Below are 22,714 nucleotides of genomic sequence, written 5' to 3'. Positions count from 1 at the left end.
GACTGTCAATCCTAAGGGCCCGGGTTCGATTCCCGGCTGCGTCGGAGATTTTCTCCGCTCAGGGACTGGGTGTTGTGTTGTCCTAATCATCATCATTTCATACCCATCGACGCGCAGGTCGCCGAAGTGGCATCAAATCCAAAGACTTGCACCAGGCGAACGGTCTACCCGACGGGAGGCCCTAGCCACACGACATTTCCATTTTTTTACTAGGTCTGGTGAAAGTTTGTGGTGTCACAAGAAGTCAATGCCTAGTATAGGTTCATCAATTTCGCACACTAAAAAAGTCCACTCGACTTTGCAGTTTGTGGAGTGTGAAACGACATGGCAAATTGAACCCGAGCATTGTAGTTTAGTTGAATTCACAGCTTGCAGTGAAGTATGATGAGGGCGGATGTTCAACGACACTAAGGACGTAGGCAGCAGCGAAACATCTGCGCCTGCGTCCACTAGGAAAAAGTATCCTGACGAAATGTCTTTAATATAAAGTCGTCCACAATTATCTAGCTGTTCCCGGACAGAATGGAGCACTGGGGGGTGCCTGCCATGTTGTGCGCAGGAGGTGGCACCTGGACCTACCTGTGATTTGCGTTTGGGAAGCAGCAGGGTGGTCTGCAGCTCCATGCCGCCTCACCAAACCGTGTGTGGAAGTAACAGTATGGATAGTGCAGTTGCATTTCCTGCGGAAAGTTTGTAGCCAGAGGCAGTGGCCGAGGTTCAGTGGCTGCAGCAGGTTCGGTTGCAGGAGGGTGTGTGACCGTGGGCAGAGCCGTGATGTCCCAGTTGCTTGTTTACTGCTTCCCGGAGCAAGCAGAACAATCGGTACAGTGCGGCCCCGGCCACAGGATGATCAGCCTGAACCTGAGACTTGTCAGGTAGGCAGTGGCTGGCGAAATAGAGCAGTGATGCATCATGTAGCTTGTCAGCAATTGTCATCCTTTGCTCGACAGGTTCGGGAGACCTCTGAGCCAGAGCAAAGCGGATGTGAGGAGATAGTTTATCTGACCAGATGGTGAGGAGAGCTGTGTCAGTGAGTAGATCGTCGCTGACCAGGGCACGTAGCCGTCTCCAGAGCTGGGAAGGTTTGTCATTACCTAGTTGCTCTACGTGGAGCACTTGCCGTATTGCTGCCTCAGTTGAGCGTGCAAGCCGATGTAGAACTGTCTTCTTGGCTATAGTGTACCGGGTAGCTGAGTCCGGGGCGTCGACCAGGTCAGCAATCAAGTCGTCCTGGTCGTGCAGGTGGGTGATGAGGCACAGAAACCTGGTTGAGTTTGTAATGGTCGAACACTTCATCCACAATTTTGAACCAGGTTGTTGCTCTGTCGGGATTAAATGGTGGCGGCGGCGGTAAGTGTTGTAGAATGTTCGGAAGAACAGGCTGAGTTGAGTTCGTCGGGGCACTGCCTGAAACGAGCTGTTGTTGCTGTAGTATTCCAGGAGAGTGTGCCTCCAGGGAATGTAGCGATGATGGCTGTTCAGGTGGCAGCGTGAAGGTGACGTGTTGTGGTTGAGCACAAACCGTCGCGACGCGGATGGCTGGTGCAAGTGAGACACCGTAATGTGTCACTTGCGGTTGCGGAAGCTCAACACATTGAAGGTGTGTTCAGATTGACATGTCGCGGAAGACCGGCACAGATGAGGCACCGAGATGCGCCGAGAATGGTAGCGGAAGCTCGACTGGTGCCGGCGCGAGGGCGACAGGTGAGAAAAAGTTCAAAGTTTAAGAACGCATGTTAGTCTGCGGAAAGCTCGACGTATGATCAGAGCCGGGGCCACCTGTGTTGCAGGGAGGCTGTGGAGGTGTGGGCTGTCCAGAAGCACAATGTGGGAAATGATATCGAACTTGGGATGGAATGTGTGAATGTTCACTGTTCATCGTCACTCCACTCAAAATGGTGTGCGGATAAGCTGAATGTCGTGGCACAAAACAATGAGGCATAGCAGTGGGACAGAGATGGAGGTCAGGCACAGATAACAAGTTATTGTTCCTGTTGCAGGCTGAGGTATCGAAGTAGGAAGGCACGTGCTGATGCTGAACCGAGGCAGGCGCGGGCGTGGTCGGATGCTGAGGAGGTTGACCTGTGAACGAAGCAGTTCCAGCCACGTGGCAGGAATCTGCGTGGTACTGCACGGATTGCGGCACGGCAAATCGTTGTCCTGGTGGTGATAGGTTGTCCAACGAAGCATTTGCAGAAATCGTCATTGGTTCCGCACTGCACAGAGATCTGTAAGAGGTAACTGCACCATCAATGAGGGATGGCACATGTGGCGGGAACAAAGGCGTCTGATAGCCAGAGTCACGCACACTCCTAACCTCACTTACTGTTGCAGGCTCGAAAACGTCCAGTGAAATCGGCGTAATCGTGGAGTGAGAGGCATCATGTTGCAGTCCTGGCGGGTGCACATCGCTCGCAACACGACGCGTGTCGATCACAAAATCCGGCGTTATGCGCTGGGCCGAAGTCATCGTGCGAATGCTGTGTCAATGTAATACGTGCGAAAATAACAGATGCGGAGGTCGCTGACACAGTAAAACGGTGAAAACCGAAGACGTTGCAACTTGGGGTCACCAGTGAGGTGGATGTTCGGGTGGGTTACACCAAACGACACCAATTTAACAGTAGTTCATTTATTCACTTAAACACATCGAAGGCTCACAAAGAACTGACATGGCGAAAAAACCCAAAGACCGTGCTCAGCACCCAAAGACGTTGCTTGGAGTCTAGAGACAAACGTATATCGATGCCAGTGTCAACCTCATCGGCACCACAAGTTTTACAGGTCTGAGGGAAAGTGTATTGTCACATAACTTGAAAAAAAGTACATTAACTCGGGTATAGTGTATATCCACCCAGGAAAATGTGTGGATGACCACCATGCTTTGTAATAAGAACATATTAATAGAATTCTACACTACCCTTTGTTTAATGAGGGTTGTTTTAATATGGAAAGATGTGATCCACTTCCCTAACAACCTACACTGCCTTCTTCAAGTAAAGAAACGAATTGGTGCAAATCGTAAAGCTTTATTAAAGAAAAACCCAACATCGGAAGGGGATGGCTCTGAAATGGAATTAGACATATATTCCAAGGAATGATCCATTCTACAAGCTTTCCTCAGTCATCCTGGAATCACCACCAAGATAAGAAAACATAGAGAGCACTTTCGCCATTAGAATGACTTATTGATTTTACTAGTGTGGGAGTGGATTCGAGACTTATACAGAGGAACTGAGGCTTCCTCTACAGGGGAGACTTTGTCAAGAAACACTTTTTGAAAGTTATTGAAGATATTGACTCACTCCTCCTCGAGGGCTGTAGTCTTCATAAAACGGGTGAGCTTTAGGCTGACAAGAGGTGTGGAGTGGACTGGACTGGGTGCGTTTGCTAACAAAATACAACTCTCTTCCCTAGTCTTGCTTACCACCCATTTATAACCAGCTACTACAGGAAGGCTATGGTTTAATGCCTGTTGATGAGAGATTATTAGAGATAGAGCACAGGCTTTGAATATAACAAAGACAGGGAAGTAAGCCAGCTGTGTCCTTTTCAAAGGAACCATCACGGCCTTTGCCTTGATTGATTTAGGGAAACCACAGAAACCCCAAATATGGATGACAGGATGGGGTTAACCTTATCAGAGACCACCATGATAACTCTTGTCCCATTCCATGACAAATTCCTGAATTCACTTCAACAACCACAATATTGGTGTCTGTCAGAATGACCTTTGGCACAGGCAAATCAGTGTGGTTACTGCTTTGCTCAAAGGGAGAATGCTCTTAACTTATCCTGTCCAAAAGAGTGGCAGATTATTATTTTTACATACAGTGTGCATAGGATTCTACTTTGTACTCACATAGAGAGACTGGAATTAGGAGGCTGTTGTACTCGATTCCACCAAGTGCGAATTATGATTGTTACAGTTCCTTCTCCGTGTGGAGGAAAAGTGGTCAGCATGTAGTGAGAGACCATTGTAATGTCCTCTTAAAGCTAAGAAACAAGTTCTGGATCTCCAAGGAGGTATCCACTGTTACTTTGGTGAGCTGCATAGTGAAGAGGCTGTAACAAGTGGTGTGTGATCGTGTCATTAAAGACATCAAAATTGAGTAACTCTTTGTAAAGTGGGTCCAAGAATTGCTGTTCAACTCTTGATACATTGATTCAGTTGGAGACTGAAATACACAAACATTTTCATTGGAGGCAAAATCTTGTAGGGGTCTTCTTGGTCATTAAACAAGTTTATGATACCTGCTGGAGACTTAGAACCCTTTAAAAGCTTCATAACTGCTAACATTTGAAAAATATTTCTGGGCTGAGCAATACTGCTACAAATTCGGGCATTTCCTTTCACACAAATTTATCCATCAGAGCAAGTTACCCTTCAGGGAAGTAATTTGGTTCGGTGTTGCAATAATCGGCATAGTATCTGTAATATAGCCTGCACTGTTCATTACTGTTCGTAGATGACTTTTCTATCTTTTGCGTATCCTTCAGCATATGTATCTTAAACTGTAATTGAAACTTCAGAGCTTGGCCGAGTAGTTGTAGCACGTACACATTTTAACTTTCAGGTGTATGTGTATAATTTATTTGTTCTCATTGATTTTTAATATTGCATATTTGGCTGAGGAACACTTATGGTTTTTTAATGAGAAACTCTTGTGAATGACATATTACTACACTTGGGATGATGATTATCTGTAACTGCATCAGTGGTGGGACCTATGAGGCCGATATGTCCTGCATATTGCAGCTGTATAAAAAAATTGTTCTGTTTGGTCTGTGTTTTTGTGACTTACAGATCTTTACCTAACAATGTTGTACTGTCTACCATATGGGTGTAAAGTTGGCAACAGGTGTTACAGAACATGTTCCAGTCTCTGCATGTTTACAGAGGATGTTGAGTTGACTCTTTCTCAATTCACTCAATAATGCAATTATTTTACAAATGAAGTTAACACCATTTCTTTCCATCTCTCTAAGAGGTTCGTTACATGTTTTTCTAAGTTTTGTAGTCAATGTCATGTTCATTAATCTCATATTTTCTTCCACTAACCATCAATTTCTGTTTCACATATGGCTTTCCACCTTAACAATTGAAGTTATTACATGCTGGGTATGGGATATTTTTGTAACAAATCCCACATTACACTCCTGTTTGACCACTGTCAGTTTCTTCATTCCCTAGATTCTCATGTGCAGTGGTACTGGCACCCAGACAGATCAAGATACTCATAATTGGGAGGAGTGACTTTCAAATTCCAGACCAATTATCCAGATTCTGGTTTCTTTAGTTTCCTGAAGGTGACTAAGGTGAAATTCGAAATGGTTCCGTTACAAAGGACTCAGATGATTTCATTTCCCATCTGTATGGTGATCGTGCTTGTGCTCTATCTCAGATGATGATGTCATCAATGGTAGGTTAATCCCTAATCTTCCAGCCTTCCTCTTGCTCAGCAAAATGACTTAATTCCCATTTTGTTATCACTGTATCCTGAATGTCTTGAACCATTTTCGCTGCTGAGTGTATCTTTGTGATACTTTGCTGTACGCACATGTGGTTTACACCAGTATTCTGGAGGTCCTTATCTTGTGCAACAAATTTACCACAGAGATACTCCTTCACCTCAAAAAAAGGTGAATGTTCAAATGTGTCAGGTCTGGAAAGTACTAAGGTTCTTACAGTAGAATCGGTTATGACACTATGTCTGTGTCTGGTAGTGGAAATGTGGTCATACACTGTGACAAGAACAGAGTGAGAGGAAGTGTTTACAGCTGTTCTGCATAATCTGACAAAGCCACTTGAAGGGCAGTACAGTAGCCAATCAGCAATTTTGCTTTTGTTCCGTACCTAGACGTCAAAGAGTAATACCATTGATACCACCAAGAAATAAGCAGACATCCATTTTCAGAATGAAACAATTTGAACTCCTATTGTTTTCATGGGAAAAAAATTGTGCCTGTCCAGTGATTGCTGTTTGCTTTATCAGGTGTTGTGATAAGTTAGTTTGATGAATGTTTTCTTATTATGTATATGAACAAAGCTTCCTGATAGCTTTTTTGTCAGTGAAGAGCAGCTTTTTCTGCAAATATTCTTGGTAGATGAAGTCACTTTTCTAGTTATAATGAATGTCCATTTATGTTAATTCCTTGGCTGTTTAAGATTGTGTTTGAAATGTGGTTTCACTGAAACTGTTCTCATGATTCATAGTAATTGGTGACAACTCCTCTAAGAGAATTAAAGCACTTCTAGAGGTATCCAATATCAGTTGTTCAACAGTGCTAAGCCTTTTCATCCTACAAATCAGATATAGGTCAATTTAGGGGTCTCGTTTCCATATTGGCTATTTAAGTATGAGTGACAGTTTGAATTTTTCATGCAGTTTATCGATAAGTTGGAAGTGTCAGTACAAACTATGAGTCCTTGCTACTGACATTTACAGGCATGCATAACCTTACAGCTGAAATTATATTCTGCATGCAGTCTACTTCTTCCGAGCCTCAGGTACATTATTTCAAACAGTTTCAGCAATACGAGTACTTCTAATCTTTAGTACCGAAACTGCATCTTTGGCAGAAAATCGCACCATCACACTTTGAAAAAAACTGAACAAATCTCAAATATTTACACAAGAAAGTCAGTTGAAACATACATGTGAAAGAATGGATTGCCATTATAATATGAGATGTTTACTATTATGCATAATGATGCAGCATTCAAGCAGAACATGGGGTTTATGGAACAATTTCTTTATTTGTGCACTGTGTTGGTATATGTACGCTGTTCTGGCAATGGACAGGAGGTGACTTGCTGGCACGTGTGCGCAACTTCTACCACTGTATTAACAAATTCTGTGGAAGCATAATAAACCTTTTATCTGCCCTTTACTCCCCGACAATCATGACTTGGAAATATCGATCAATAATATGACCTTTCTCATTGTTGTGGATACAACTTCTTTTGTAGTATTCTTCTTATTTAACTTTACTGCCCCGGGCAATGCATTTTTAGACTCAAAAAGGCTTTGGCTACCAAACAGATGTAACAATTTGCTACAGAAATATGATGCATCCATTTTTATAATACGCTGAAGAGCCAAAGATACTAGTACACCTGCCTAATATCATGTAGGGCCCTGGCAAGCATGCAGAAGTGCTGCAACATGACGTGGCATGGACATGACTGTGTAGTAGTGCTGGAGGGAATTGATACCATTAATCCTGCAGAGCTCTCCATAAATCTGTAAGAGTAGAAGGGGGTGAACATCTCTTCTGAACAGCACTTTGCAAGGCATCAAAGATATGCTCAATAATGTTCATGTCTGGCAATTGTGGTGGCCAGTGGAAGTGTTTAAACTCGGAAGTGTGTTCCTGGAGCATCTCTGTAGCAATTCTGGACATGTGGAGTGTCGTATTGTCCTGCTGGAATTGCCAAAGTCTGTCGGAATGCACAATGGACATGAATGGATGCAGGTGATCAGAAAGGATCCCTATGTATGTGTCACCTGTCAGAATCATATCCAGACATATCAGGGGTCTCACATCACTCCAACTGCACATGCCACACACCATTACAGAGCCTCCACCAGCTTGACAAGTCCAGGCGAGGTATAAAGCTTTGTGTCGAGTAGTCATCAATGGTACACAAGTGGGCCTTCAGCTCTGAAAGCCCATATCAATGATGTTTCATTGATTGGTTCACACTTGGACACTTTTTGATGGCCGAGCATTGAAACCTGCAGCAATTTGCAGAAGGGTTTCACTTCTGTCACATTGAATGATTCCCTTCAGTTGTTGTTGGTCCTGTTCTTGCAGGATCTTTTTCCGCCCAAAGCAATGTTGGAGATTTTATGCCTTACCGGATTCCTGATATTCACAGTATACTTGTGAAATGGTCGTACGGGAAAATCTCAACTTCATCACTACCTGGGAGATGCTGCGCCTCATCGCGGGTGCGCCGACTACAACACCACGTTCAAACTCGCTTAAATCTTGATAACCTGCCATTGTAGGAGCAGTAACTGATCTAACAACTGCGCCAGATGCTTGTCGTCTTATATAGACGTCGCCAACCACAGCGCCATATTCTGCCTGTTTACATATCTCTGTATTTGAATATCCATGCCTGTAGGAGTTTCTTTGATGCTTCAGTGTATATGGCATACAGATTTAGCCATGGACATTATAATATATTACATGGTGTTTTTGCAGTATAATGGCTTCATTAAATTGGAAATGAGATACCATTACTATCACTGAGTTTGTAGACTTGATAATGATGTGACAATCAACTTTTTATGTGGCACGAGTTACAAATTAAAACATTTCTAGAAAAAAAATCTTAAGTTACTCCTCCACGGTGGTGGTAGATGTAAATAAATATAGACTGATCTACACATTTGAGAACTTTTCCTGGAAATGATCATAAAGCTTGCTTCAACTAATTATTGTTATCTTTGGCATTTGTTTCAGGTTAAAAATTGCCAGATTTCATTCTAAGAACATCAACGAGAGAAACTTATAAGGGGACTGCGGTCACGAGATTGATGGAACTCTGAAACCGTGCGGTCAGCCGACTCCGATCATGGTTTTACGTGTACGTGGTTATCCTGTCGGAACACCGCCTCGAACTAGAGCACCGCTAGATGAGAGCTGCAATGGAACTGACCATTGGATGACTACTTTTAATGTATGGCACTTCCCAGTTTGGCAGTACTCTAGAAAATGCGTTAAAGAATGTCCTATTTACAACTCTATGCTCCGCGATTCCAAAGGAGAACATAAAATTGTCTATGAGCAACAGTTTTTTATTCCTGTGTGCGATGAAGGTGGTAGAGAACAACTGATAAGGACTAATCAGAATGGTGATAGTGAACAGGAAGAGATTCTTATAACAAATAATGGATATGTAGGACCTGGTGGGTATGTAGTAGATGATAGGTTTGCAGGACCTTGTGAATCTGACGGAGAAGAGGAATACGTATGGATCGAAGTATCTCTCGAGGATGATGAGGAACATGGTTCTGTAGAAGCTGACGGAGCTGCAGAAGCTAGGGGCACTGCAAGAGCAGGGCAAGGTCGACCTAGTGGTGGTGCAGGTGGCACACTAGCGGGAACAAGTTCGAGAGGGTACAAGTCAGAAGGAAGAGGTGGAGGAGCAGGAACAGCAGCAGCACGTCATCCACCAGAAGCCAACAGATCCCCAAAAGTAGAACGTAGGGCATCCTGCATGCACATAGCTACCCATCCTCCTGTCGCTAACCAGTTTACAAATGCTACAAGTTTACCAGATGCGGCACTGTCCCAGTCAAATACTTCTTCACCTGAAGAACTGCCAGAAGCTAAACCTATTCCACTCGGTCCACAGCCATCTACAGGAAATAGACCACTGGCAGTAGTTGCCCCTGTGAATGCCGATTATAATCTCGCAGTGCCACATGCAGGTCACCATCGCTGTCATCACCCTCGTCGCTGTCATCGTCGTAACAGTGCAGTAGGCGATGGTAATTTGACAACCACTGATAACTCACGTGGGAGAACTGATGTCAATGCCACTGCCACCAGGGACAACAGTCAGTGGATTGAGATAATCACCATCCGGGCAGCTAAGGAAGAAGTCGTAGGAAGCGTCAGTGGCCAGAGGGCCACAGTCTCCGGGAGCGCCAGTGGCCGGAGCGCCACAGTCCCCGGGAGCGCCAGTGGCCGGAGCGCCAGTGGCCAGAGCGCCACAGTCCCCGGGAGTGCCAGTGGCCGAAGCGTCAGTGGCCAGAGCGCCACAGTCCCCGGGAGCGCCAGTGGGCAGAGCACCACAGTCCCCAGGAGTGCCAGTGGCCAGAGCACCACAGTCCCCGGGAGCGCCAGTGGCCAGAGCACCACAGTCCCCGGGAGCGCCAGTGGCCCGAGCGCCACAGTCCCCGGGAGCGCCAGTGGCTCGAGCGCCACAGTCGCCGGGAGCGCCAGTGGCCGGAGCGCCAGTTGCCAGAGCGCCACAGTCTCCGGGAGCGCCAGTGGCCAGAGCACCACAGTCTCCGGGAGCGCCAGTGGCCCGAGCACCACAGTCCCCGGGAGCGCCAGTGGCCCGAGCACCACAGTCCCCGGGAGCGCCAGTGGCCTGAGCACCACAGTCCCCGGGAGCGCCAGTGGTCCGAGCACCACAGTCCCCGGGAGCGCCAGTGGCCCGAGCGCCACCATCCCCGGGAGCGCCAGTGGGCCTAGTGCCACCATTCCCAGAAACACCAATGTCCCACATGTCACCCTTGCTGGAAATGCTAGTGGAGCAGGCACCAACACTGTCATCAGAAATGCAAATCCGACCACTGTCATCAGAAAAGCAAATACGACAACGGTCATCAGAAAAGCAAGTGGCACCACCGCTGGAAATACAAGTGGCCAGAGTGCAGCCACTTCTGAAGACAGTAGCGCCGAAGACAGTAGCGCCGAAGACAGTAGCGCCGAAGACAGTAGCGCCGAAGACAGTAGCGCCGAAGACAGTAGCACCGAAGACAGTAGCGCCGAAGACGGTAGCGCCGAAGACGGTAGCGCCGAAGACGGTAGCGCCGAAGACGGTAGTGCCGAAGACGGTAGCACCGAAGACGGTAGCGCCGAAGACGGTAGCGCCGAAGACGGTAGCGCCGAAGACGACAGTAGCGCTGAAGACAGTAGCGCTGAAGACAGTAGCACTGAAGAGGGTAAGGGACAAATTGTTCTTTGCCCACAATGTTTTAATTTAGAGACATTTAACAAATATTTTTATTTTATTGGTCCTGGCACTGTTACACTTCGACCTGGCAAAAGAATGATTGAGGTAGACGACACTAAAGGGTCCAAGTGCAAAAGAGGAAACAAGAGAGGTGACAATTCCAAACGTAGCAATGTCACTCCCACTAACACTAGTTACAAGAAACGCCAGGTTATCTATACCAGCGTCATTGTTTCTCCTAAGGGGGAATCTTCCAAACGGGAGTCCATTTCCTGTGAGAGAAATAAAAGGGGTAATTTATGTCTTGAGGATAGGGTTGCAAAACGCAAGAAGTTGTAATCCACTGCATTTTTCATTTTGACTATATGGAAAATAAAAGCATTGAATACAATTAGTTTGTATTAATCTATCTAGAGAATAAGTGATTGAATGTGCTCACAAGTGGTGCAATCTACATCTACATCTACATCTACATTTATACTCCGCAAGCCACCCAACGGTGTGTGGCGGAGGGCACTTTACGTGCCACTGTATCTCCCTTTCCTGTTCCAGTCGCGTATGGTTCGCGGGAAGAACGACTGTCTGAAAGCCTCTGTGCGCGCTCTAATCTCTCTAATTTTACATTCGTGATCTCCTCGGGAGGTATAAGTAGGGGGAAGCAATATATTCGATACCTCATCCAGAAACGCACCCTCTCGAAACCTGGCGAGCAAGCTACACCGCGATGCAGAGCGCCTCTCTTGCAGGGTCTGCCACTTGAGTTTGTTAAACATCTCCGTAACGCTATCACGGTTACCAAATAACCCTGTGACGAAACGCGCCGCTCTTCTTTGGATCTTCTCTATCTCCTCCGTCAACCCGATCTGGTACGGATCCCACACTGATGAGCAATACTCAAGTATAGGTCGAACGAGTGTTTTGTAAGCCACCTCCTTTGTTGATGGACTACATTTTCTAAGGACTCTCCCAATGAATCTCAACCTGGTACCCGCCTTACCAACAATTAATTTTATATGATCATTCCACTTCAAATCGTTCCGCACGCATACTCCCAGATATTTTACAGAAGTAACTGCTACCAGTGTTTGTTCCACTATCATATAATCATACAATAAAGGATCCTTCTTTCTATGTATTCGCAATACATTACATTTGTCTATGTTAAGGGTCAGTTGCCACTCCCTGCACCAAGTGCCTATCCGCTGCAGATCTTCCTGCATAGATATTACCTTAACTGTCTGTTCTATCAGTTCTTGGAGGAAAATTTTATGTATTATGAGTGTAGACACACACAACATTTATGTAATATTCTACAATATTTATTATTTATTTCATAAACCAGTTTTTACGTGTTATATTATCATTGGCTACAAAGATAAAATTTTGAGGCAGTGAAATTTTATATAAAACAAATTAAAATAGTATGAGTAAGAGGAGTAATTTACAACATGGCCTGGGTGGGATTATGAGTATCAGCAGTTAAAGTGGCAAATCAGGGAGCTGTGTCTGTTCATTCAGTATTAAGCTTGGGCAGATGAGCATAGGTATATTAATTTCCATTGTTTCAATGTAGTTCATCTTCCTTCCTTTATGGATGTGATGTAATACTTCATGTTGCACTTGGTAACTAGGCACTTCTTTAAGCAGGTGGTCTGCACAAGTGGAATCTCCTGTTTCAAGTTTCCAGCTGGTATTTCTTCAAATGAGTGCACATTGCCCTGTCAGATTGACCTACAACCACAAGTAATTTTATATGTTCCGCACTCTTTTGCAAAGCTGAAGTGTTGTCGTGCTGTCTTTACCATTGGCAAAAAGTGTCTAACAGTGTTGTGTGCATGAAATGACTTTTTTTTAAGTTCCTGGATTTAAGCTTTATGATTACATTCAGTGAGACTTTCCCTAAATATAGAATCGTGCACCATTTGTTGTGTTCTTGAGGTGGTCGGTTGAGAACAGGGTAAAGAAGATACTGTGCCACGTCACAAGGCCGGGAGTGTGATGGAGCGGTCCGAGCAACATGGCGGCAAGTTTCAGTTGATGTGCTGGACCCCTAACTGGCCAGATCTAAACCTGATCTAACACATCGGGGTTGTGATTGAACAACGTGGCGTGAGCGCTCATTGTGCTGCCTCCCCCCTTCCTCACCAGAATTTATGGAAATTAGGTCTACCGTGGCCTCATTGCTTCCATGCCGTGATGCATCGTCATTGTTATCTGTGCTAAAGGAGTGTATGTCTGGTCTTGTAGCTGTCATTATATACATCAAACAATCTGTTAATTCTCTGTGCAGTTTGTTTCCAACTATATCACCACAAGCATTTTCACTGGGTTTGATTTCCATCGGTCATTTACAGTAAGTTTTCAAGGTAAACGTGTTGACTAAAACATTTTGTCAGGTTCCTCTGTATATCGCTAAGGAATAATTTTGGTCCCCCAAGTTCTCACATTCAAAAGTTTTACTTCTTCTCAATATTGGTGATTTTCCTTCTATGATTCCCAGCAATTACATCATCTAGATACAGTATCAAGTAAGTAGTATAATAATCAGTGCTTTCAACATAGAGATATCTATCAACTTAGGATTGTTGAAATCCAATTTCCATCATAAATTGTCAGTTATAAGTTCGTGGTGCCTGCCTCAGACCATATAAAGTTTTATTTAGTTTGCACACAAGTCCTTCCTTAATCTATATATCATGAGGAAATTCCATATAAATTTCTTCAGTCAGTTCTCCATGCAGGAATGCATTGTGTACATTTATTTGTTCCATAAACATGTTCATTTGCCACACTAAGAAAAATTCTCATCCTGTGGAGCATATGTCCTCTGATAGTCACATCCTTTTACCTGAGCACACCCTTTAATAACTAAATGTCCTTATAGTCTACATTTTGATATTTCCAGATGCAAGTATTTTTACTCTGAAAACCCACTTACTGTCAATGTCTCTTATTTGCTGGAATTGGTATCTAAGTCCAAGTTCCAATGTTGTCCAGTTGTTTCTTTCAAGAAAAAGAAAAATTAATTTTACAGTACTTGGGGCCCAGACAACTTTGGTCTGTGGTTCAATGCTGCCTTTTTGCAGCCTCTGATCTTGTTCCTGCTTTTGCCACACAAAACTTATAGTTTCATGTTTCAATCTTCCTTTATTATTTTTGTCCATTCTTCTTCTTCATATTGACATTGCACACATTATAATGGGAAATCCTACCCCACCCACCGTATTCGTCTGATTACAGTTGTTTTCGATCAGTGGCACACGACCTGGCTGACCACTCTTCTGGTCACATAAACAAGGAGAAAATTCAGTCTAGGTGCGCATGTGTCATTGTCAATCTAGAACCTACATGCTCAAAAACTTGAGCCATTGCATCTTTTTTGTGTAGATCTGTGCACCACGAATCAGTTACCTACAGATGAATAGCTGCTTGTCTTCAGTGTTTGTTTTTAATGTCAGATTCTAGTAATTTGTTACACATTTAGATGACAGACTGAAAACTAGCAACCCACACATGTGTGTGGAAGAATAAGGATGTATTAGTGGCAAGTGCGAGTAGAGATGACACATACATGATGTTTGCTTTCAAATACTTGGGGTCACTATATTTTCTATTGAAGTGAGGCACCACTTGATAGCACATTCATATGTAGAAAAAAATTCCATGGAATCAAACCTGATTAAGATTCATATGTGTAAGAAGGTGTATGCAGCTGCAAGATTTCATGCAATTGTAGATAGGCTAGCAGCACTTTACCTAGTTATCTTTGGTTGATCCCATGTGGCTTCACAAAGATTCATGTAATATGTAGTTGTTTTGTCAGTTGAAATTTAAAGCATTCTAACTGTAGTTAACATATTCTACCAGAAGTCAGAAGTTGATGACACACAGTGTTACAGTGGCTAAAGATCCTGCCATTTAAACATTGCTTTAGAAGCAACAATAAACCTCTACTAGATTCCAAAGCCTGATGGCCACTGTTTTAGACCATAAAGTATGAACTCATACCATGTTTGATGTTTAGTATGGTCATACTGTTCTTTTTAAAGTACCCTACTACCTAAAAGAGTCTTTATATACTGGAGTGTAGGTTTTTGCTTGTAGTTAGTATGTTGCAATATATCTGTGTTGTGGGAACAAATCTTAAACTGGTGGCAATTTACGCAGATACGATTTGTCCTCAATATATAGTTCTGATTAGAAAACAAATACTATAATGCTCTCTCACATAAACTTGAAATCATGATCTCTACATGCAAAAGTGTGCTTAAAGTATTAATTGTGGTACCACTTGTGTATTTTACATATGTAGTCAGTCAAATTTTATGAAATATTGCATTTTGATGGTAGGCAATGAAAACCTCGTAACTCTGTTATTAGAGAGAGTATTGAAAGTGCATGGATTTCTCTAATCTGTCAGTAGCTAGGCTTCTACTATGTAGTTACACATGTTGCAACATTATGTGTATGACTAAATATATAAAGAAACCATTTTTGCTTCTCCTGTAAAGTTTAACAAAATGGAGTTAAAGAGATTTTCATTGCCTACCATAAATTTGTTACTGAGATGGAGGGCTAGGTATAAATTTTGTCCAGGTCTCTGCAAATAATTATGGTTCCTTACTGCACTGAAACCATCGAAACAGAAAGGAACAGCAGAAAAATGCTTCTTATGAAGGATATACAAAATTTGGCATATTCTTTAACAAACTAGCTGACTTGGGCCAATGTGAGCAAATCATTTCTCTGTTCTACAAAAAAGTGTTATATATTAAAAACTTTTTGTATTGGTTATTGGTAATATATACAAATTTTTTAAGTCTACGAAACCTTATGTTTTGGTGTTCAGTTGTACAGGCAATGAAGAGAATTTAGTGTGATGCAACATACTTTTCAGATGTAGCACAATACATATTTCTCTATGAAAAATAACGTAGTTTTAGTTAATAATTGTGAATTCTGCTGTTTGATGTGCAAAATCAACTGTAATGTCAAGTAACACATATATTCAAGAGTGGAAGGATTGTAATTTCAAATTATATAAACATATTACTGTGCAATTTCATAGTTGTAACCCCTGTCATGATCTTGATTAAATGTTTAGTGAAACTTTAAATTTCTCCAGAACAGTTCGTCAAATAGTAATATGCTCTGTATAGTAAACACCTACTGTTAATTAAATAATTGAGCAGTTCTGAAACATTCTTTGTATATAACATACACTCAACTGTTTATTAAATAGTTCATGTTTTTCCCATCCTAAACAACAATGCAACGATACTTTGACACTTTATGCAAGATGTTTATTCAGTTACAGCCCTCAATTTAAGTAAGGAATTTCTTTCAATTGATGAGTAAATACAAGAGGATGCCAGGTCCTTCACAAGCGTTTCCCTGAACTCGCCTCCAACGTTTTACTATGGGAACACACAGCGTATTGTGTAGTCAACTCCAGTAAGAACAGCAGTTTGATTTTTCTAGTGCATATGAGCAGCTTTCATAAGTTTATTCTATAGTAAAATCTAATAATACTTTAGCAAGTCATAAGGCATCACTAAAGCTTTTTAGGACTTAATGGCATTATTATTTTTATATTTCAGTATACTGCAAGTATATGAAGACTAACAAGCACCATTCACTGTTAAAAATGGATCAACATTCATTTTTGCAAAATGTTTTTATTGGATACACATTATCAGTGGAACATTATTCCCCCACGTTTACTACAACACCCGGATCAACTCTCACCAAGACACTCTCACCATCACACACCAGAACACCTGTACCACCAAAACAATCATGTTCAACAATGTTTATGGGTGCATTATGTGTTATCATTTCTTGCCGTGTGAGGCCACACACAACGCACCCAGGAACACCATCGAACATGATTGTTTTGCTGGTCCAGGTGTGGGGAGGCATACTGTTGCATGGAGGTACTACCTCCAAGTCTTTGAACACAGTACACTCACCAGTCAACATCATTGTGACACTCTACTGCTTCCTGACATGTGTCTTTCCAAGAGTACATTCGGCTCGGCCCAAACTTCATTTTTATGAATGTCAATGCACAACTCTATTGAACACCACACGTGCAGGAGCTCCCAGAACGAGAGGATATTTGGGGAATGGACTGGAATGCCCATTCTCCTGCCTGAATTGCTCTCTGTTATCTGTGGGATGTGTTGGGAAGACATGTTGCAGCAGATCCACAAATGACCATCCTGCAATTGTAAACTGTGCTGGGAGGAAATTTTTATTTATTTACTTGGCATCCTTGTATCTCATCATTATAAAAATGATATAGGATTTGTCATACATTGCCTTACATAGAAAATAGGACATGAAAAGATTTACAATTATATGTCCATAAATATAATATTATTACATATAACATGAAACCATATGCATAACAACATTCATAATATGCTAGATTAGAAGAATAAATGAATACAATTTAGTTTTCAATGAGAATTTTGGGTCATTATGGCAAAGGAAATAAGCTACTGTATATTGAATGCTGGTGATTTTAAGTATTCCAAATTTCCTTTGGTCGTGCACTAAATAAAATTTTTGGCTGATAAAGAACACTTTTTTGATATATAGCTTTTGTGTGAATTTCTCGATGAAAGTTGTCTATTTCTTGTTTTGTAGTTATGAACTTGACTGTTTAACAAAGAATGTTCCTGGTGTGCCTTCATAAAACATATACTTTCATAAATATAGATACATGGTAGAGTCATGATTTGTAGTTCCTTGAAAACTTTTTTACACGATTCTCTGTGTGTCATACCTCTGATTATCCTTATAGCCCTCTTTTGGAGCACAAATGAGTGTTTGGCCAAACTGGTTATAAATTGCTGTGCCAGTTGACCTATTTTTCCTAAAACCATTTTGCCCCTTAACTACAATTTGATTTTTATTAAGAAAATGAGACAGTCTTTCCTGTATTACTCTTTCAATTACTTTTGAAAATCCAGATAACAATGATACAGGCTGGTAATTGATAACATCAGACTGGTCACCCTTCTTGTAAATGGGCTTGACAATAGATTTCTTTAGTTTTTCTGGGAAGTCTACTGTGCTAAATGACACGTTAATCATGTCAGCAAGTGGAGAATGTATGTATCTTGTGCTGTTCTTTATTACTTTGTCTGGAATCCCATCACAGTCACATGTCATTTTATTTTTTAACTGATTTAAGGCATTTTGTACCTCTAATGCAGTAACAGGGTATAGAAACATGGTATTATCATTAATTGATAGTTGCACTCTGGAGCTGAAATCACATCTTCCTTGAATTAGTTTTGTTGCGATATTTGTGTAATGTGTGTTGAATATGTTGGCTATCTGTAATGGACCCTCAACTGTTTTCCCTTCACTTTTAATTACAAGAATGCTGTTTATACTTTTGGTGTACCTATGCTCCTATTTATTATCTCCCAGGTTGATTTTATTTTGTTAGTGCCTTTCCAGATATGTGAGTCACTATTTACTTTCTTAGTCGCTATAATTTTTTTGTATTCTTTCCTGTAAATCTTCACATATTGTTTTAATGCAACAGTATTTTTTGCAGATTTTTTTTATTCCCTGTGTTACCCATGTCTTTGTTTTGGTTTTAATTTTGACTTGTTTAAATGCGATATCATAACAATGCCAATAACTTGATAGGAATGATTCAAATTTTTAATCTACATCACAGATTGATTCTATGTCCCAAGTTATATATTTTAACGTGTGATTAAAAACCCTTATGCTGTCCTCATTTACAAATCTTTTCTCTCTTGTATTTTTCATATACCACTGGATCCTAAAAAGATATATTATGTAATGTTAACGTGACTGCCTTACGATCCGAGAACCCCGTATCTATTACTTCAGTGAGATGCTCACACTTATTCTTATTGACAAATACTTGATCAATTATTGTTTCAGACCCATTTAAACATCTAGTGTCTTGTTACTGTTGCTGTCATATCATAAGATAAGAACAGATTGGTCAGTTGTTTACTGCAGTTAGTTTTAAAATTAACATTAAAATCTCCAAGAACAATTGTACTTGTTAATTGCTGCTTGAGCTGATTTAGCAGCATTTCAAGGTTGTGAAGAAAAGTAAAATTCCCTGATGGTGATTTATATATGCACACAATAAACATTTTCAGTTTCTTTAACTCTCATACACAGTATTCAAAGTCTTTCTATGCATTCTGCATTACTATATTTAATTTCTTTTGCATCAAGACTTGTCCTAACATATATGCATGTACCACTTACCACTATCCTTACTATTAACTCTACAAAACACGCTTATCGTTTCAAATTCATGAATGGCAGCGCATGACTGTGTCTCTTTCAACCAATGCTCATTTACACATAAGACTGCAGTTTCTTTTAAATAGTCATTTAGAAGGACTTCTGTTTCACCTAGCTTGCTGCCTAAACCCTGCACATTTTGATACAAATTCAGTGCACCATTTACCTTACTATTTGTGTGAGCTGCCTGCCAATGAAAAAAACGTGGAAAGGTTTTGGTGGAGCTGTTTTTCTTATGAGTCGAAGTCTAATGTTGCCTTCTGATACTTCTTCAGCTGGTGGTGGTGTGGTTGGTGTTTCATCTTCTACTGATCATTATTCTTGCAGTTATTTTTGTCCAACTGTAGTAGATTCTGCTGCTGGTGTGGTTTGTTTGCATTGATAAAGGAGCTGAAACTGCTAAATCATCTTGCCCGTCAACTGGTTCTATTGTACTGGTGGTGGATTTTGCTGCTGTTGTAGACTTTGCTGGCATTAGTGGAGGAGCTGGAACATCAACTATATCGTCTTGCCTGGTTACTGCTTCCAGCATCTGGCTAATTTCTTGGCACAGCAACTTAATGCCCATTTTATTAAAATGCATGCCATGCCTTGTATAGCAATTTCTTTCTATGGAATCCACACTTAAGAAATGTGCTTTTCAATAGGCCTCGCATATTTTCAAGTATTTCCTATTGGCTTTTTTTATTTCTGTGTTTACACGTGACTAATCCGAAAGATCATGCCTACGTGGACTTCCAACAACAGTGACAGTTTTCTTGCCAATAGTGTTTATTATAGAGTGCTGCAACGCTCTGTGTTTGACCGGTCACGGCTCGCCTGTTGATGCGGGGACCGAACCGCTTGTGTCCGGCTCCACTCGACTCGGCTCGGTCTCGTACTTGCCCCATGTCTGATGTCCGGATTCCGGACATGCGGATAACCGAGCATGACCAGTCACCGCTGACATCTCACTTCACTCTGCCCCGGCTTCCTCCACTGTACTGTACAAATCCAAGGCCTCTCTCTCTCTCTCTCTCTCTCTCTCTCTCTCTCTCTCTCTCTCTCTCTCTCTTTTAATACAAAAGTAACATTTCCTAGAACGGGTACGTGACACAGCTAAGTTGAAAAGTAAAATGATATTTCAGTACAATTGCAGATAGAAGACGAGTCTCATTTCCAAACAGAAGATTTATTTTTCCTTTCATAAACAAGAAACATTAAATAAGTGCTTTCCCTATAATCTAGAAGGCAATGATCTTCATAAAGAAAGCATATAAAGAACATTAAACATTTACAAACATAACTTGTCATACTTTTCACTTGTTTGCAACAGAAACAAAATTATAGTTATTGTTGATCAGCAGTAAATCACTAAAGCGTTCCGGATTTTATTGGCTGCGGCGATTTGTTAGCAACATGCTGGCTTTACTAAAGCATCTTTCACTAAGTGCGCTTGTTGCTGGGATACATAAAATACGTCTTGCAACTGCAGCCAGGCCTGGCAGATATGTTTCATGTCTGCTCCTCCCCTTAAGATGTCATCCTCATCTTCGAGATGCATTAAAATGTAGAGATCTACTTCATCTGCTGCGTATGATCTGTTGTTCCTCCATTCCTTGAAACGATCTCTCTTTCTGGGTGGTGATGACACAGTACTTGAAGTATGTATGACAAACAAAAGAGACAAGTAATACAGAACTTATGTGGAAATGATCGAAACATCCCCGTGAAAACGAGATGTTTTATGTTAATGAAATATTATACAAATTATAGCATTCCCATTGCTCTGTAATACACTATCCATCATCTATTCAAAAACGATTATGTTAATGATTGCATGTTGTACCTGCGTAAGTAGCACACATTTGTTGCACATTGCTAAGAATTTCCTGCTTTTCATTTATTTCAAGCATATTAAGATCACGGAAAGATGGCCAAAGAAACGAAGCAATTTTATCTCTGGAAGTGATCATAATCTTCTGACAAACGAAAGTCAAGGCTCGATTTTTAATCCGTTGTACCTCTTGTTGAAAAATACATATCTGTTAGTACACATCAATTATGGTAGATAATTATAAATCTATCACGTATCACAATGAAACAGTGCTTTTAACTGCAGTAATTACTTACCTGACAGACAATGTCATAGACACTGCAAATTTGTTGCAGTTTGTGAAACCAAAGAAGAAATAGCTGGACTGTCGGTTCTTTTTCGTCTTCTAATTCATCTGTGGCCTCTTTAAATGGTCTCAGAAATTGCGAAATTTTTCAATCTGTAAGCGCCGTCAGCAAAGCAGCAACTTCATTATACTGAGTGTGTAAGGATTCCAGCATAGTGTACAAGCTGTTCCAGAGTGTGCAGACCTCTTGTTTCAATGATGATTTCAAAGACGAGCAGAGGCCACGTTTCTTAATGTACCTTACGATGCATTTTGCAGTATTTATTGTTGATGCGATGTTCGGGGCATCGAAAATGTGGCTAAGTGCTGTGTTTATACAGTGAGCAGCACAAGTCTTTATCACATTGGCACCCTGGTTGGATGTTTTATTACTGCCGGTATCCCTGAAGGAGGTGTATCTTTGTGAGGTTTCTTGCAACTGTGTTTCTTTAAATGAGTGGTTCCCGACTGGAAACACAATAATGTGGAGCAGTTTAGGCACGATACGTACCCAATAGACGCACAGTTTTCGTCTACAACCAACAGAAATGTACTCCATACTTGGCTTTTTAGACCTTCCCGTTTCTTCAATGTGTAAACATTGGTTTCAATCTTACGTCTCACTGCACTGGTTCCTCGCGCTGCACGACTCCATAGAGAGACACACCACAAATGAGAAGCCCATACTGGCTGCAATGTCACACGGATAATGATATGTGTAATGTGTTTGAAGTTGTGTGCTATGTATTCGGTCACGGCTTCTATGCTCGGTCACTAGAACTAGTGCGGGCAGCCTATCGTGTTAGGGTGTGCTCGCCCCACCTCGTATTTTGTGCTCGCTTACTCAGTCATGCAGGACTCTAGTTTATTACTGTCTTAAGATTATGTGTTGCTTTGGATAGTTAGTTTCTAAAGACATCATTTACTCCTGCAATGATTACAATATGGAACCCCCTACCACAAGAACTCTTTACCAAAGTTGTGGCCAGCCTGGGAGCACATTGAAGAGTATGTTTTGCAGTCTGCTGAGTTCACCCACCCTATTAAGAGACTTGTTCTGCCTTTTGCTTGCTACTCTAAATATACAAGTATCAATTATGATAAATCAGTAGTCACTTAACAGTTTTATAAAATTGTCTTTCTCAAGAAAATACATTTAATCCTGTATTGCACCTCACATCTGTACAAAAATTTTACACCACAATGAGAACATGTCTTTGGTGGAAGAATCAAAGAACTATACCTGAGTCATGATTTTCTATGGGGGAGAGATTTGATATCACACTAGTTACAATTGGGGAAAAACAATTACAACACAGAAAGTGTCGGCAATGAACAAGCCACATGCAAGGAGACTACTATTAATACTGCCCCTGCCCCCCCCCCCCCAAAATAATAATAATAACAATAATAATAACAATAATAATAATAATAATAATACTCCATCTGAGATGACAGATTGATCTCTAGCATACTGTGAGATCTACGTTACGTTGATAGATGGCAACCTAGTTACAGGTTTTTGAATACGATGGAAGTAAGAAATTGCTCTGTA

General features: G+C 41.5%; 1 protein-coding gene across 2 annotated transcripts in view; it reads left to right on the top strand.

The window, feature by feature from the left end:
* The window catches only part of LOC126185125 (putative per-hexamer repeat protein 5), a 95,472-nt gene extending 84,327 nt beyond the window's left edge, over positions 1 to 11,145 (top strand). For both annotated transcript variants that reach the window (XM_049927948.1, XM_049927947.1), the window contains exon 5: positions 8,479 to 11,145. In XM_049927948.1, the coding sequence (XP_049783905.1) occupies positions 8,591 to 11,044 (2,454 nt within the window). In that variant the 5' untranslated portion in view covers positions 8,479 to 8,590 and the 3' untranslated portion in view covers positions 11,045 to 11,145. The remainder of the gene's footprint in view (positions 1 to 8,478) is intronic.
* The last annotated feature ends 11,569 nt before the right edge of the window (positions 11,146 to 22,714 follow it).

This window comes from Schistocerca cancellata, chromosome 4 (assembly GCF_023864275.1).
Source record: "Schistocerca cancellata isolate TAMUIC-IGC-003103 chromosome 4, iqSchCanc2.1, whole genome shotgun sequence".
Lineage (NCBI taxonomy): Eukaryota > Metazoa > Arthropoda > Insecta > Orthoptera > Acrididae > Schistocerca > Schistocerca cancellata.
This window is presented reverse-complemented; position numbering and strand designations above follow the sequence as displayed.